The 16,253-nt window shown below is 46.4% G+C and overlaps 5 protein-coding genes and 1 non-coding gene across 6 annotated transcripts; 3 read left to right on the top strand and 3 right to left on the bottom strand.

The window, feature by feature from the left end:
* Nucleotides 1-85: 85 nt before the first annotated feature.
* LOC143868684 (uncharacterized) lies at nucleotides 86-1,882 on the bottom strand (the record flags this gene model as incomplete). The annotated part of the gene is given in 7 exon segments (XM_077376207.1): nucleotides 86-418; nucleotides 420-642; nucleotides 645-977; nucleotides 980-1,358; nucleotides 1,445-1,581; nucleotides 1,680-1,738; nucleotides 1,836-1,882. Coding segments are annotated over 7 exon segments (1,511 nt in total), but the record flags the coding sequence as incomplete, so codon positions are not given.
* Nucleotides 1,883-2,304: 422 nt separating this feature from the next.
* LOC143868683 (uncharacterized) lies at nucleotides 2,305-3,584 on the top strand. Its single transcript, XM_077376204.1, is given in 6 exon segments — nucleotides 2,305-3,094; nucleotides 3,097-3,129; nucleotides 3,132-3,345; nucleotides 3,347-3,441; nucleotides 3,444-3,484; nucleotides 3,486-3,584. Coding segments are annotated over 6 exon segments (1,272 nt in total).
* A 2,177-nt stretch (nucleotides 3,585-5,761) lies between these two features.
* Nucleotides 5,762-7,072, bottom strand: LOC143868682 (uncharacterized). Its single transcript, XM_077376203.1, has one exon. The coding sequence runs from the start codon at nucleotides 7,070-7,072 to the stop codon at nucleotides 5,762-5,764; it is 1,311 nt and encodes a 436-aa protein (XP_077232318.1).
* A 386-nt stretch (nucleotides 7,073-7,458) lies between these two features.
* LOC143868685 (uncharacterized) lies at nucleotides 7,459-8,037 on the top strand. Its single transcript, XM_077376208.1, has one exon. The coding sequence runs from the start codon at nucleotides 7,459-7,461 to the stop codon at nucleotides 8,035-8,037; it is 579 nt and encodes a 192-aa protein (XP_077232323.1).
* A 32-nt stretch (nucleotides 8,038-8,069) lies between these two features.
* On the bottom strand, nucleotides 8,070-10,124 carry LOC143868681 (uncharacterized; the record flags this gene model as incomplete). The annotated part of the gene is made up of 1 exon (XM_077376202.1): nucleotides 8,070-10,124. A coding segment is annotated over exon 1 (2,055 nt), but the record flags the coding sequence as incomplete, so codon positions are not given.
* A 183-nt stretch (nucleotides 10,125-10,307) lies between these two features.
* TRNAL-AAG (transfer RNA leucine (anticodon AAG)) lies at nucleotides 10,308-10,390 on the top strand. Its single transcript has one exon. It is a non-coding gene; the product is annotated as a tRNA-Leu (tRNA).
* The last annotated feature ends 5,863 nt before the right edge of the window (nucleotides 10,391-16,253 follow it).

Genomic DNA, 16,253 nt, shown 5'->3' with positions numbered 1-16,253 from the left:
CTCGTCGGGGTATGCGCATCGATAGAGTCCAATGGTTCCAGGGTTCAGCTTGACCCAGCCACTTGCCAACCCCATCGATGGTTACCTCAGTAGTCGTGTCCTCGATAGTGCATATTTCGTAGAGTTTGAAGGGTTTGAACTCATAGAGGCCGAGATAGGGATCATCCATTTCGAGTTGGTCTCCTCGGGTGTCAATTTACCGTCGGCTGTGAACTGGCTCTGGGTGAGGGTGAGTTTCATCTTATCTTCTTCGCTCTTGGATTGTATCGAGAGCCAAGGGTAACCCTTTTGAAGTGTCCAGCCTGACATGAGCTTGCGAACTGGCTTGCTGCTGGCCGCCTCGAGGGCATCCCAAAGGTCCTCGGTGAGAGCGTTTTTGTAGGCGAATTTGGTGAGTAGTCCTTCATGCCTCTCCTGATGCATCGTCGCCAATGTAGGTGTGCAACATTCGCAACACAGAACAACCTTTTTTGTAAGAGATAGCGTCAAATATTTGTTCGATCTCCGAGTGGTGGTTGATAGGCACTTCAATTGCATGGCTGGTGTGCAATGAGTCGAGGCTCAGAGCAAGACTGTGGGCATCGGTGACAAATTGAGACCAAATGTCGTATTCTGGGAAAATATCGTGGATGCATAAGTATTCATGAAGGTGGCAAAGCCCTCGTTGAGCCACAAGTGTGTCCACCATTCCATGGTGACCAAGTTGCCGAACCATTGGTGAGCAAGCTCGTGGGCAATCACTAGGGCCACATATTGCTTGGCACTGGTCGCCGTATTGCCAGGATCTACTAGAAGACAACTCTCACGGTAGGTGACTAGACCCCAATTCTCCATCGCACCTGATGTAAAATCTGGAATCGCGATCAGATCCATCTTGGGTAGGGGGTATTCGATTTGGAAGTAGTCCTCATAATATCTCAGAGACTTACAGGCGACATCCAGGGCGAATTGCCCTTGTTCCTTCTTGCCGGTGTCGTGAATACACGTACCGGACGTTTCCCATCAGAGGCCTCAACAGCCTCGAATGGACCAACGATGAAGGCCAGCAAGTAAGTGGACATGATGGGTGATTTTTGGAAAGTAACTTCAACTTCATTTGGATTTGACTCACTGATTTTCTCTGAGTCTATTGGCATATTAGATAAGGCAATATTCTTGATGTCCTGGTCACTCGAACTGACAACTCGATCGTGGTTGAGAGTCACTGTGAAAGTTGCCTTGATAGCTGGCTCATCCCAACATGGCAGAGCTCGCCTAGCGAAATTAGGTTCGAATTTCGATGTGGCCGCGTGTACTGTGGTATCGCCAACCTTGAAGGTTGTTCTGTAGAAGCCATTCAAATTGTCGTTCAATATACCCTTGAAGTTGAGACACAGAGTACCCTCGGCAGGGCACCATTTTCAAATTCGAGAGTGGCTGTCTCGCTGATTTTGCTATATGTTACGCTGTTGAGTTTTCTCTTGTCAGTCGTCGACTCGTCGCCCGATGAAGTAGTGTAGCAACACCCTTCCAATATCTCGAGCTCATGCGAGTGGATGACGATATTGTCGGTTGGGTTGCCATTTTCATAATCTATCTTGACTTGCCATCAAAGGTGAAATTCTTCAAGTCAGGTTTCAGTGTCAGATCATAATGGATCGGCTTGAAGGTATTTGGCAATCTGACTCCAGTAAACTTACTGTCATCGATGATTTGTTTAGCCATGATGGAGGAATGGTGATAGGTTCGGACAATAATACTGCGAAAATATTTGATCATAAAAATTAGTGACTCTCGCGGTAGAAAGGGTGAATTAAAACTTATTGACTTTATGTGACAATAACGAGCTTAAATACCGAAGTCTCGATTGGAGACTAATCTGTTGCCTCTTTAGCAGCGCCATCTCGCGATACAAGAGTCAATTTATTTTTGAAATTCAAATTTTACGCGCCATAATTTCTGAAGCCATAAGCTAACAACAACAGCGGCGCGCGCAAATTCTACAGCATAAACCCATTGGCCATGAGCGTGCATTCTTTAGGGCTACTTCGGTCCATTGAGTTGTGGCAAGTTCTTGTAATGCGTCGTCCCCTTGTACGCGAACCAAGTAAGGATTACCTCAGCATTTACGTTAACACGTTCAATTAAAAGTACATCCAATTGTGAATATTTAAACTGGACACTTTTTCGCTTATCATCATCTAACCTGCAGCATATTGTCCAGACAAGCAAGCGCACTAATCAGCGTAACATACAAACAACTTTTTAAGCCTCCTCTAATTCTTAATTAGACAACAAACCCTCCAACTACAATAACAAATCAAAATGACTGACAAGGAGGCTGTCGAAGAGCGTGTCATCAATGAGGAGTACAAAATATGGAAAAAGAACACTCCCTTCCTCTATGATCTCGTTATGACACATGCCCTCGAGTGGCCATCGCTAACAGCTCAATGGCTTCCTGATATTACAAAGCCGGAGGGCAAAGATTATAGTATTCACAGAATGATATTAGGCACACACACTAGCGACGAACAAAACCATTTACTTATTGCTAGTGTTCAATTACCAAATGAAGACGCCCAGTTCGACGCGTCACAATATGATTCCGAGAAGGGCGAGTTTGGCGGCTTTGGTTCAGTTAGTGGAAAAATTGAGATTGACATCAAGATAAATCACGAGGGCGAAGTCAATAGAGCGCGCTACATGCCACAAAACCCCTGTATTATTGCCACCAAGACGCCCTCAAGCGATGTCCTCATCTTTGACTACACGAAACATCCATCAAAACCAGACCCAAACGGTGAATGTAAACCCGATTTGAGGCTGAAGGGTCACTCGAAGGAGGGCTACGGTCTATCCTGGAACTCAAACATCGATGGCTACTTATTGAGCGCATCCGACGATCACACCATTTGTTTATGGGACATTAAATCAGCCACAAGCGACGCAAAAACGATTGACGCCAAGACAATTTACACGGGACACTCGGGAGTTGTCGAGGACGTTGCTTGGCACTTATTGCACAGTAACATTTTTGGCTCAGTTGCTGATGATCAAAAATTGATGATCTGGGACACACGATCAAGTCATTCCAACAAGCCGTCGCATAGGATAGAGCCCACGATGCTGAGGTGAATTGTTTAGCTTTTAACCATACAGTGAGTACATCCTTGCTACAGGCTCGGCGGATAAGACCGTTGCCTTGTGGGACTTGCGTAGTCCAAGTGTGAAGTTGCACTCATTTGAGTCGCACAAGGATGAAATATTCCAAGTTCAATGGTCGCCACACAATGAAACTATTTTGGCCTCAAGCGGAACTGACAGACGATTGCATGTTTGGGATTTGAGCAAATTGGAGAGGAACAAACGGCCGAGACGCCGAGGACGGACCACCAGAGTTACTGTTCATCCATGGAGGCCATACAGCCAAGATTTCCGACTTCTCCTGGAATCCAAATGAGCCTGGGTCGTGTGTTCCGTATCCGAAGACAATATTATGCAAAGTTTGGCAAATGGCCGAGAACATCTACAACGATGAGGAACCCGAGACTCCATTGGATCAGCTCGAGAAGAAGGATCCCATCGAGCAGGAAATGCATTGAGAAATAAAAACGCACAGCTCAGGCTAGGCGCGCCGCATCTGCATACTGTTGAGCGATTTTTTTTGCCTTTGGCAACGCTTCTGACCGCCCAAACTGAGCCTGATAATCGGGCTAGTTTCTCGAATATTGCGCCAACGGGTGGCCCTAGAGGGGCGCGTCTGGTCTCTAATGAACCCCTCTTACGCCTGCTGGCCGCAGTGGAAACTTCACCCTCCTGCGACAAGTTGTTCTCGTTCTGCAGGCGGAATGAGCCCTCAGCTATACGTGGACACCCCGTAATCACCTCACCACCAGCAACAACCAGGATACCAGAACTTGCGTGTTCGGTTGTTAGTATGTTTCGCGCGTTCCTTGTTGCGCACTCAGCGGTCACACTGTTGCTCGGTGGTCAGCTAGCGAGCGGCACTTTTTTGCATCAGCGCCACTCACAAACTCCAACGTTCGCGCTCACTCAGCCAGATGTACAGCGACAGCACACACACACACGCACACACGCACACACAGCTTCGTCTATGGTGAAGTTCATGTTAGATTTAACATGCAAACTCAATGGAAAAGTGAGCCTCAATGCAGCCAACGAGAGGGCAGAGTTTTTTGGCGCCATGAAAATATCAACAAATCTTTGAGGCCATCCAAACACCAACAACATTGGCACCTTCAGCTATCGGGTTTGCCATTCGATTGCAACAAATTAGCATCCATCTTTTTAATTCATCTATGTAAATTCATTCTATTTATCTTAACCTTAATTTAATATCCAGTTCAGTAGATTGATATAGCAAATTTATATTAACTGACAATCAACTTAAGATCTCAAGTTTTATAGGAAGAACACGTCTGATCCAGCATCCCAATCTGCAAGGATGGGATCAGACGCACGTCATTTTGTAACTCCACTCGGCACATCAACTAATATCAACAACAACGTCTCCTCGTCTCGCAAGAAGGAATGCACGAAAAAGGGGGCATGGAGCCAGGAGGAGGACCAGAAAGTTGTTGAGCTAGTGGCGCAATATGGTCCCCAAGAAGTGGACTCTCATTGCAACCCAACTTGAGGGTCGTATTGGAAAACAGTGCCGCGAGAGGTGGCACAATCATCTGAATCCAGAGATTGTCAAAACTAGATGGACTTCCGAGGAGGAGAAAAACAATTATACAAGCACATGAGGAGTTTGGCAACCATTGGGCCAAGATAGCAAAATTGCTACCCGGTAGAACTGACAATGCCATTTAAAATCATTGGAACTCAACATTGAAACGAAGGGCTGAGGGAACTCTCAGGAAGAGACCCAATGACGCAAATCGTAGGAAAACAACTGATGGGCAACTTACTTTTAAGCGCATCACAAATCCATCATCTCCCCGATCTAGAATGTCGGCTCCAATAGCTGGCACAAGTAGTAGCGGTAGTTGTAATACTAGCAGTATTAGTCTTAGCACGAACAATAGCAGCATCAACAACATTAGTATCAGCAGCAACCAAAGCCACTTCCAATCTAGTAGCAGCGGCACCAACAACAACCATAACAACAACAATAACATCCATTTATCAAACAATGATGTTTTCAATAATATAAGCAACAACAATAATCATCATCATACTAATAACAACAATGTAACCAACAACAACAGTACTAGCATCCATAACAGCTCTGATCATGAAAATAATACACCGAGTTACAACGAACTGAATGATATCATCGACGGATATCCGTTCGACATATTTCATGACATCGAAAGGGGTCTCGGTAATCCAGATCCCTTCATCGCCATGGACTGTCATGCACTATTCAATGAACCCCTGGAACCAGTATCATCGTATCGTCTGGATGAAAATTTTGAGACATATCGATTATAATATATCAATATATCTATAGAGCAACAAGTCCCTATGAAAGAAAGCAAGCAAGCATTTGCATCAATTTACTCAAAACAAGAATTCTCACTTGGAAACTAATCCAATGCTCATGCCATCCAACAATTGATTACTCTATCAATTATGTAAATACTATCCATATGTATATAAATTCGTATTTAGAACCCTAATAATAATAGAAGAATGAATATTTTATCTCACCCCTAAATGAAACACAAGAAAAATAAAGGATATATTTCTTAATTTTCTACACCTATGCCTTATAATTGGCTTCAATAGGATCGAATGAGAATCTTATCGGTCACGGCTCGTTTATTGTCTCTAGGATAGACATTTTGAAGGCTAGATCCCAATAGTGCTCTACATTGGCCTGTTTGAATAGATCTCTGATTTCAAGTTCGTTGTTCATCTGTTTGACTTTGAACTTAACAAACGATCTATCAGGGACTTGGCCCTCCCAAAGGAGAAGACACTTATTGTTTTCGTAGTTCTGAGTTGGTTTTACATCAGTTGATACTTTTGTGGCCGTATCATTGGTTGGATTAGTCCATTGAATTCTATCTATCATCAACTTTTTGAATTTCCGTTGCTGTTTTGGTCCTCCTTCAACAACAACCAAATTGAGGTCTTTGTATAATATCACAACACCGGTCATGGTGAGCTGTTTGGCATTTTTTGTTACTTTGAATTTGTGGGCCTCGGAAGTAAGATTCAAAACCCTATATACAGCTACCCATGTGCCGACTTGACTGAGATCTTCTTGAATTTTTTTTAGTTTCTTTGCTCGTTTTTGTTCCAAAGTTAATTTCTTGGCTTCATTATGCTCAATGTGGGCTTGTTGTCTCTTATCTACCTGTTCACGAACTAGCTGTTCAGCCATACTCGGATTTACGACGGCTTCGTCCGCAAGAGCGTACATTATATTTGATCTCTTTAATTTAGCCTCAGGTTTGGGTATTAGCCCATATTTAATTCTCTCCCGCTTATCCGATTCGGCGATCTTCCTATTTTGCCTACGAAGTTTCTTTCTCTCCTTTGGGGTTAAAAATATTGGCACTTGGACGACTGATAAATCTGGACCAGGTGGTTTCCTCATGGGTGGATGCTCGACTAGGTTTGTTATACCCTTGAATACCTCCTCGGGCGGTGTGTTGTTTTGGACAAGTTTAGTTACTACTTCATCGAGTGATCGACCCTTCAGCAGTGGCTTATCCCACCATTCAAAATCGGGCACTTCTTCCTCATTTGGCTCTGAGGCGGTAGGCTGCTGTTTATTGACAGTTGTGGCGGTTGTCGAAGCTGTAGTTGCCTCGACAACCTTGTTAGTGGTTAAGGTTGCTAGCTTAACTGCATCGTTGATACCTGTTTTGGCAGCCCGCTCCTCAATCTTCTTCTTAAGAGCCTCAAGTTTTGCCTTTTTCCTCAACTGTTCGGCTTGTTGAATGAATGTTCCTGGTTCATGAAAGTTCAGTCCCCTCTTTTTTCTAGCCGGGGTGGGTGGACCGGTGGTGGCTTGAATCTTGAGCAAATTCTCCTTTATTTTGCGCTCTTGTTCCCGGCGTTCACGCTCTTGTTGAGCCCGCCGGTTTATCATAAGATCACTTTCAGCCATGATGCTATTGTTATTTGTTTTTGTGGGTCACGAGGAGGAACTCTATTGTTGTGCTGATCAACGGCAGAGTTGCGTAGTTTGCTGTGACGGTGCCATCGGGGAAAGCCACCTTGCCATCAGGCAAGAAACAAAAATAATAGGTGACGTGTGTAGCAGTGTATCGCGCGATTTTGTATTTTCGCGCTCGCTGCGACGTCGCACCAATGCATAAAATAAGTATCTTGTTGATCATAGCATTAATGGTACACTAACCCTACAAATAAATGACAGAATATTAACCTACCGTCTTATTATAGAATTTAACTTATTACATACATTTATATATACACATATATTATTCTATCAAGAGTCATAACAGGAACTGAAGAGACAGAAATTATCAAAATATGTTCGTCTGGGACTGGCTGGCTGGCGCCCTTAGCTATCTGGGTTTATATAAAAAGAATGCCAAATTATTATTTCTTGGTCTAGACAATGCCGGCAAAACAACGCTCTTACATATGCTCAGAGATGATCGTATGGCCCAACATGTGCCTACTTTGCACCCTACTTCAGAGGAGCTCACTATGGGTAGCATAAAATTTACAACATTCGATTTAGGTGGCCATCACCAAGCTAGAAGAGTTTGGAAAGATTATTTTCCGGCAGTAGATGCAATTGTATTCCTCATAGACACTTATGATAGAGAAAGATTCCCCGAGTCAAAAGCAGAGTTGGATGGTTTGCTAAGTGACGAACAACTAGCTAATTGTCCGATTTTAATCCTGGGCAACAAAATCGACAGGCCAGGGGCAGCAAGCGAACATGAGATAAGACAATATTTTGGTTTGCATGGACAGACAACTGGAAAGACTAGGATTAGCCGCTCAGAATTGCCAGGTAGACCCTGTGAGTTGTTTATGTGCACTGTTTTAAGGAGACAAGGTTATGGAGAAGGATTCCGTTGGCTTAGTGATTATATTTAAATTTTGGAAAAGTTTGTAGGTCGTGGTCCTATCAACTGCTCAATGTCGCTCGCGTTCATCACTTCTTTGGTTATTAGATTCTCAGCTAGGAGTTTCAGCTTGTCCATATTGGCACCCAAGATTTGTTGTGTCGTCTCAAAAGCGCGATGAACTAATAAAGAAGCACGTTGATCTATCACATTAGCAAGATGCTTACTGTATGGCCTCTTGCTCATTTCATTGGGATCCTCTCTCGGAAATGATATGTTTCCTATAACTTCATCGAATCCGTAATGTTTGATTTGAGCCATTGCCATATCAGAAACTTTTTTCAGGTCATCCTGGGCACCCGTGCTGAGATGGTTGAATACGATCAATTCGGCAGCTCGCCCGCCAAGGGCCATGCACATTCTGTCAAAAATTTGATTGGGGGTGTATAATTTTCTGTCAGATGGCACATATTGTGCAAAACCCAGTACGTTTGTCGTTCTGGGGACAATCGAAACTTTCAATATGGGATCAGTGTGTTCCAAGAGCCAGCCAACTAATGCGTGCCCACTCTCGTGATAAGCGATGATACGTCTCTCCTCGGCCGAAATGGAGCTGGATCTCTTCTCTGTTCCTCCAACTACCCTTTCTATTGCATACTCAAGATCATCAGCACTTACTACCTTTTTATCCTTTCTAGCTGCATGTAAGGCGGCCTCATTACAAACATTAGCTATGTCGGCTCCACTCATTCCAGGGGTCAGTTGGGCTATTCGGTGGGACAGCTCTTCAGCTGACTTCTCAAGTTTGATCTTAGATACATGCTTTTCGAAAATTTCCCTCCTTTCCTCTAAATTGGGCAGATCTATCAGTATCTGACGGTCGAAGCGACCAGGTCTCAGCAAGGCCTTGTCGAGAACTTCGCTACGATTGGTTGATGCTAGTAATATTACACTTTTGCGAGCTACTAGACCGTCCATCTCGACTAGAAGTTGATTAAGAGTTTGCTCACTTTCGCTGTTGAAAGCTTGTTGCGTTCCGCTCCTCTGCTTTCCAATTGAGTCTATTTCATCGATGTATATGATACATGGGGCTAACTTATTTGCGCTCTTGAATAAACTTCTTACCCTTGACGCTCCAACACCACCGATCATTTCAACGAAATCAGAGCCTGCGAGCGCCAAAAATGGAACATTCGCTTCGGTTGCCACAGCTTTAGCTAGGAGGGTTTTACCACAACCTGGTGGGCCTGTCAGTAACACTCCTTTAGGTAACTTTGCTCCCAATATTGAAAATCTTTCTGGGTTCTTGAGGTAATCAACAAATTCCATAACCTCCACTTTAGCCTCCTTTAGGCCAGCGACATCCTTGAATTTGATGCTCGCAGAATCAGCAGCTCGTTTGGCTGGATCGACTAGAGTGTATTTGGCTTTGGTAAAGGCGGACATGAGATTCGAGGAACCAGTGATACTTGTATTCCTGTATAAGTAATATCCGAGTCCAGCAGCGAACAAGATACCGATTATGGTGGGTAAGTATCGGCGCTCATAGATGACAGGAACTCCATCACCGGGTCTAATACCTAGTGTGCTCTCAAACTCTCGAAGTCTATTCTCGAAACTTTCGATACTGGATACTTGTAGGAAGTATTGCTTCATCATGGGTCGCTTTCCATTGATAACTGCACCATCATGTAAATATATACGAACAATATTGGTGCCTGGTGATATCACAATCCTTTCTACTTCTCCCCTAGCTAGCATCTGATAGCAAAATTCATTCCATGTTATTCGGAAGCCACCTTGTTGGTCAGTCACTGCATTCATAGGTGTAGCATTAGGTGGAGGAGGAGGAGACATTTGGTTGTTATAGTCGACAGGTTGGGCAGTTAATCCGACGGCAGATAGTGTTGCAAATCCCCAGAAAGGGTAATGATTGATTGCTTTGTCCGATCTTGATGATGAATTCCCATCCTTGTGATGCTGATCCTGTTCCGGCCTGCCTCTATTTGTACGTGTCTGATAGGTCCTGGCAGAGCGGTGTATCACATTCAATCTTGCCTCTAATGAATTTAATATATGAGGCCCTACTGGGCGATGATATAACAACTGTCTGAGCATATTGACAAGACCTAGGTTAATACAATTTACGGCAATTAATAAAATCGGATCCAGATGTAAACAAAAACAAATGTTACAACTGTGGACTCACAAATCTGCATAGGAACTTCTATGATGTTCTAAAGCAACTTGTGTCGTGTGGATGGGAATCAGATGGCAAAAATTCTCTCTCTCCTCATACTTGTCAGGATGGCCGAGTTGGTCTAAGGCGCCGTGTTAAGGTCGCGGTCTCTCCGGAGGCGTGGGTTCGAATCCCACTTCTGACACGATCTTTTTTGCTCGCGCGAGACATTTTTTCCCGTCAATCTTCTGAGCAATTGATAAATTAATTGCTTAAGTAAAACACGAACCATTTGACTCAATTTATTGATAACCTGAAATTCAATATTGATTCTCTAATTTTATAGATGTCGTAAATTTTTATTAATAAATAGATTCTACAACATCGTGACTGGTTGTGCCGAGTCTTCGATCAGTTTGGGTTGAACCACCCCACATGGTTATTTACGGTGCTACAAGTGGTTGCGGCGAGACAAGAGAGTTGACCATGATGAATTCTTGCTCATCAGTCTCAATTTCCCATTATCCTCTCATACTGCTGTGTATCTTTAACCTCCCGTTTGGTGGGCCCCGTTGAGCTTCCGTGTTGGTGGTTAGCCAGTTAAGAGCCTATGACACCATATAGGGAGGGAGAGTTCCTATTCCATGCCAGTCTGATGGAAGTTGGTGTTATAAATAGTTTCTTATCATCTGGTTGTTGGTTTGTTACAATAAATATCATGTCATTCGAATAAACAAATAATGAAGTTCCTCTCTAACAAATGAATGAATACTCATCATCATTAAGATACAAAAATTACTTGGCCGTCAATTGTTGTCGCTGCCTGATTACTTTTCTTAGCGTCACAAGTGTCTGTATGCTAGCTCCAGTGCCGTGCTTCACATGTTTGCCTGTTCGAGATGAGGTTATTTGGTTAGAGTCGTCTTCACTGATTGACAATCGATTATCATGCTCATAGACTTACCTGTTAGAGGCCGATTGATCCGTTTCTTGGTGTCGTTCAGGTGCAAGTTCGTTATCGAGGGCGAGGTCGATGTAATGGAGGCCGACGACGAGGATGGCGAGGAGACTGTTGATAGTGTGGAGGAGGTCGACGATCTATGCAAGTCAATTGGCGAGGGATTATTATCATCATCGTGGTCAGAGTTACCTGAATCGTGATGGTCGTGATCATCATGATGATGGTGATGGTTCAAGTTAACACTCAAATTCAGGTGATGATGGTGGAGGCTTAGGTTCAGGTGGTCCGTGGGACTTGTTTGCTGGTTGTGGTGCGGCTCATGCTCATGCTCTCGAGCTTGTGGCGAGACGGGTGATTGTTGTTGCTGTTGCTGCTGCTGTTGTTGTTGTTGCTGTAGTTGTTGTTGCTGCTGTTGCTGTTGTAGGTGGTTGAGGTTATGGTCATTTGGATGGTGGTTATCGTTTAGGTGGTGGCTCAAGTTAAGGCTCAAGTCTAGGTGGTGTTGGTGGTCGTTGTGGTTGTGGTGGTTGTTGCTGTTGGGTTCGTTTGTTGTGCTGCTACTCAGGGACGAGGTGGAGGCGGCCCACGAGGTTGAGGAGGCGGACGAGGAGGACGAAGAGGCGCTTGAGCTTGAGGAGCCCCCCAATGAGAGTGGGGCCGACGAGGGGTTTGAGGTCAAGTCCTGCAGGGTGTGCTGGTGCAGTGGATTGTGGTGCTGGAGGTGGTGGTGGTGGTGGTTGCTGAGTTGACTAGTCAGGTGGTTGAGATGATGCTGGAGATTAAGGTGATGACTCAGATATTGGTGATGAGGGTGATGGTGGTAGGGCAGGGACAGCGAGGCGGCGGCGACCGCTGCGGCCGACACCGACGAGGCCGACGCCGCGGAGGTCAAATGGTTCAGGTGCGCCAAGTGGCTCAGGGGATGGTGATGATGGTTTAGGTGATGGAGTGAGTCCAGGCGCTGATTTAGGTGGCTCAGTGGATGATCATGATGATGGTGGTGGAGCGAGTCCAGGTGATGATTCAAGTGGCCGCTCAGGTGATGATGGTGGTGGTGGTGGTTCAGGTGGTGATGGTGGTGGCCGTGATGGTTGAGATGGTGCTGGTGGCTCTTGGTGCTCAGGTCAATGGGTAAATCGCAAGCGGTCGTCATGATGTTGTTGGGCTCAACACTTCCGGCTGGTTGGATCTCAATTTGGATTTGAATTCAAAGCGAATTAGAATTAAATAGAATAAATAATAAGTTAAATAAATAAATAAATATTATCGGGACTTTCGGTGTTTCAGGTTTGAATTCAGGTGACTTCCGTTGATTTGATTTGTTTTCTTTTGTCTGATTGGGAAGAGTTGTCTTCAAGTTACATTCTAGATCTTCGCTGGCTAACTGATGGACTGACTCTCACTTCCGCTGATGATGTTTTACTAAAGTTTTGCTTAACTTGTAAGTAGTGGCAGGTAACTTCATGGCTGTTCACTCGAAAGTGTGTCTAGTTCCTCCTCAAGGTAACTCTGAGAAGTTTTGTGGTGAATTAGACTGTTACTTTCGACTTTGAATGTCGTCCTTGTCGTCGTCGTCGTTGGCTCCGACTTTTCAATGGCCACCTTGAAGTGTACTTCAAACTGCGGCAACTCTTACGACGTCGGCGACGGCGGCGATGGAAAGCAACGTGAGGTTCACCTTAAACTTGGAAACTTCGCAGTTGCCTCACTAACTAACGTAGCACCAGAGCCGCTGCAACTTCCTTGGAGTTAACGTCGTCGTCGTGGTCGCGTAGGTTGAGTGGGTGTAGTGGTTGTGGTGGTTGCATTGAAAGTTTCACTATATGCGCAACTAGCTCACACGATTCAACTCATGGCCAAAAGAGCGGAAGGTCCAACCCTCGATTGTTGTTATGTGTAGCTTTGGTGCCATTAGGATGCGTTAACTTCCGCGTATTCAGCCGGTTGCTGCGCACACAAAGTGACAGTTCCGCTTTTTCCCCTCGCGAAGTGGCCCTGCGCCAGCGGGCGCCCTGCCTCCAGCGGGGGAAACCCAGCGCCGGCTCGAGAGGCTGACTGTGAGATGCGCGGCGCAGTGACGGCCAAAGCGAATGGCAAATTGCGAGAGCCATTTGGGCCAAAACTAACTGTAGTTGTTGTTGTTGTTGTTGTTGTTTCGGCCGCTACTATACCTTTACCGCCTATACCTTTGACCAGTGCTGACTTCCTATTCCTATTATTGTTGTTGCTGTTGTTGTTTCGGATCCAACCTGCGGCTCGCCACTGGCAGCGAAAGCGAACGGCGGCAACAACAAGTGTCTGTTGTGAGTGGGAAGCTCAATCCTGTTTTTATCCCAACTTCAACGTGACTCAGCAGCGACGACAGTTACGTAAGCCAGCGAAAGTCTTGTGAGCGGCGTTGGGCAACAACCACTTAACTGTACCAGCAAGCCGACCAGCTCGCCTGTGCGCACCTTTGAAGAGCAGCCGACTGGACACTAGCGGAGCCATGCGACTTAACATTCAATATAATTCAAGTGTGTGTGTGTAGCCCATTAGAGTGAAAGTGCTGGATTGTGTCTAGCGGGCTGGCTGGCTGGCTAGCTGTTCCCTCACAACTCGCTGGCCGAGCGGCGAGACAACCTGTTGCTCATGGTGGTGGTGGTTGTTGTTGTTGTTAGTGAAACTCGCGTGCTAAACTAAGCCAACTAAAGCCTCTGCCGACTTCCTCTTCCTGTTACTTCAATCACAGGTAGCGGCGGCGGCGCCTGCATGCAGTCGCAGCGGTGGCACACATTTCAATGGCTTCCCCACTCTCCCCTATTTATACTGTCCTATCTTATATAACTCGGCGCCCGGTTATATAAGAGGCGCATCAACTTGGCGAGCTTCGCTCGACTTGGCCAAGACCGTCACAGTTGGCTGGCAAGCCAAGGCTCTGGCCAGCGGAGTTGCCTGGAGAACTTTCCCCTCCGACTTTCCAGTTGGTTTGCTTTCATCCTCGTGCTTGTGCTTGTGCTTGTACTCGTACTTGTACCTTCGTGTCTTGGTTGTTGCTGTTGCTGTTGTTGTTAGCATCAACTCCGACTTCAGCTTCAGCGGCGACGGCGACTACGGCGACTGTGACGACAAAGACGACGACCAGCGAAAACGAATCAGCATTGCCAATCTCACCCACACACACTCACCAGCAGGTGCCTGTAATAATAACCAACTGGCCAGGCAAATCACAATAACATGCAGTTCCCACTAGTGCGCTGGCTGGTTGGTAAGCTGCATTTTTGGATTTGAGGCTAAATCCAAGATGAATGCCGAATAAATTTCAATCTCGGCCAACTACGACGCCGGCCGCGCGGCCGAGTTTAATAATGGGCATTGAATTTGGAAACGGCAACAAGAGGAGCCGGCCACTCGGAGAGCCGCGCGATGGTCAGTCAAGTTGGCCGGCCGGCACCGCAAAAAAGAGCGAAAGCTAATCAGCTTTCCCGTCGAGAGCGGCTCGCCCTAACCCTCAGCCGGGCGCGCGGACGCGCCCGTCGAGCCAGTTTGCGTGGTTGCGTAAGCGGCGAGCTAAGTGGCTGGCCGGCTCGGCTCGCCTTGAATCGCAGGCACCGGCAACAGGTCGGCCGGCGGGCCACGAGGCGAGTGGCCGGCTCTCGAGCGGCCAATTGATGTTGGCGACAACGAGCAATTGAGGTTATGTTTTACCAGCACGACGCCGCTCAATCACGGGGCTCTTCCGCTCACTTCCGCTGTGTTGACCGTTAACTTCAGGGAAGTCGGCTCGAGTTTTTCGCAGTTTATCCATCATTCTGTGTGTGTGTGTGTGTCACTCACTTAAAATTCATTCGCTAGGAAGTGGAAGTGGGAGGAGGAGGAGGACATCAAGTTGGCGCCTCCACTTCTTTGCGCGCCGGAAGTTCGAGTGATTGACGTGAGCTCGCGCGATGAGCGCACAGCCACAAGTTGGCCGATCAAAACTCATGTTGATGATGGTGCGAACTTTGGCACAGCTGATGAGTGAGCGAGATGCGGAGGAGAATCCTTCCTCCGTTTGCAACGCGGGGGAGGCGGTGGAAGCGCGCACAGCGATGCCGAGTTCCGGCCGCACCAATCAAACCAGCACAACACAACCTGAGGCTCGAGTGTGGACTGGACACACGTTAAACGGAGCGAAAAGTTCCAGTGTTCCAATTTTCTCTCTCTGGGCTGATGGTCCACTCGTTTGGAGTCACAGGCCAAGAGTTGGGCAGGTTAGTTGGGCAACCGGCGACGGCAGCAGCAGCAGCAAGAGTAACTTGAGCGGCGTCGGAAGTGGAGCACCGGCTTTGTGTCGCATCCTCCTCCTCCTCCTCCTCTTCTGTCAATAACTTGGAAGTGAGGCGATAAAACAACTAACGCACACACAAACCAGATAACCAGAATTTGGTAAACGAAGGACCAGCGGCGATTAAAAGCCGACCACTCGATTGCTCTAATTTTTCTGCGCCAAACACCCGAAAGCGCGAGCCCATAGAATTTTAATGCTGCGCAGCGCCCAAAATTCAATGGAAAACCCCAGCTATTAAATGAAATGGCTCACTTTTTTGCGTCTCCCCGATGCAAAGGCCAACTTCGCCTCTTAACTAGAAAATTATATTGTATTATTCGGGCACAAATAAAAAGAGTTCGCGCTTCACGTGGTGCGGCCGACACTTCTGGGTGTCGGCCGGTGCTTCAGTCAGTTGGTTAACCCAAAGATTTGCCGCTTCGGAGATCTTCATCAGCTGCAGATGCAGCCTAATGGTTCCGTTCGTTTGCGCTCATCTCGTCTGGTTCTGCTTTTGGTTGCAGTGGAACCGGAAGGAGGGAAGGGAAGCGGAAGGAAGAGGACAACAAGTTTCCTAGAAGAGTTGGCATAGTTTAGAGGAGGCAGCTGACGGTGGTGGCTCTTACGTATTGCTGGCTGCTCCTAGGAGAGCCGCCCGAGGAGCGGAAGCAAAGTATTATCCTTCACTTCCTCCTGTGCATCTGATAGTCATGATGATGGTGGTTTCCGTGATCCCAGAGCAGCAGCTGAAAAGTTTCCCCTAAGTCGGCGTCCTAGGTGACGCATGTAACATTATTCATGCGGCTTGTTGCTCGAGGG

This window comes from Tasmannia lanceolata, unplaced genomic scaffold (assembly GCF_043159265.1).
Source record: "Tasmannia lanceolata isolate RefF3 unplaced genomic scaffold, GAP_Taslan_0.1 ptg000602l, whole genome shotgun sequence".
NCBI classification, from domain to species: Eukaryota; Viridiplantae; Streptophyta; class Magnoliopsida; order Canellales; family Winteraceae; genus Tasmannia; species Tasmannia lanceolata.
This window is presented reverse-complemented; position numbering and strand designations above follow the sequence as displayed.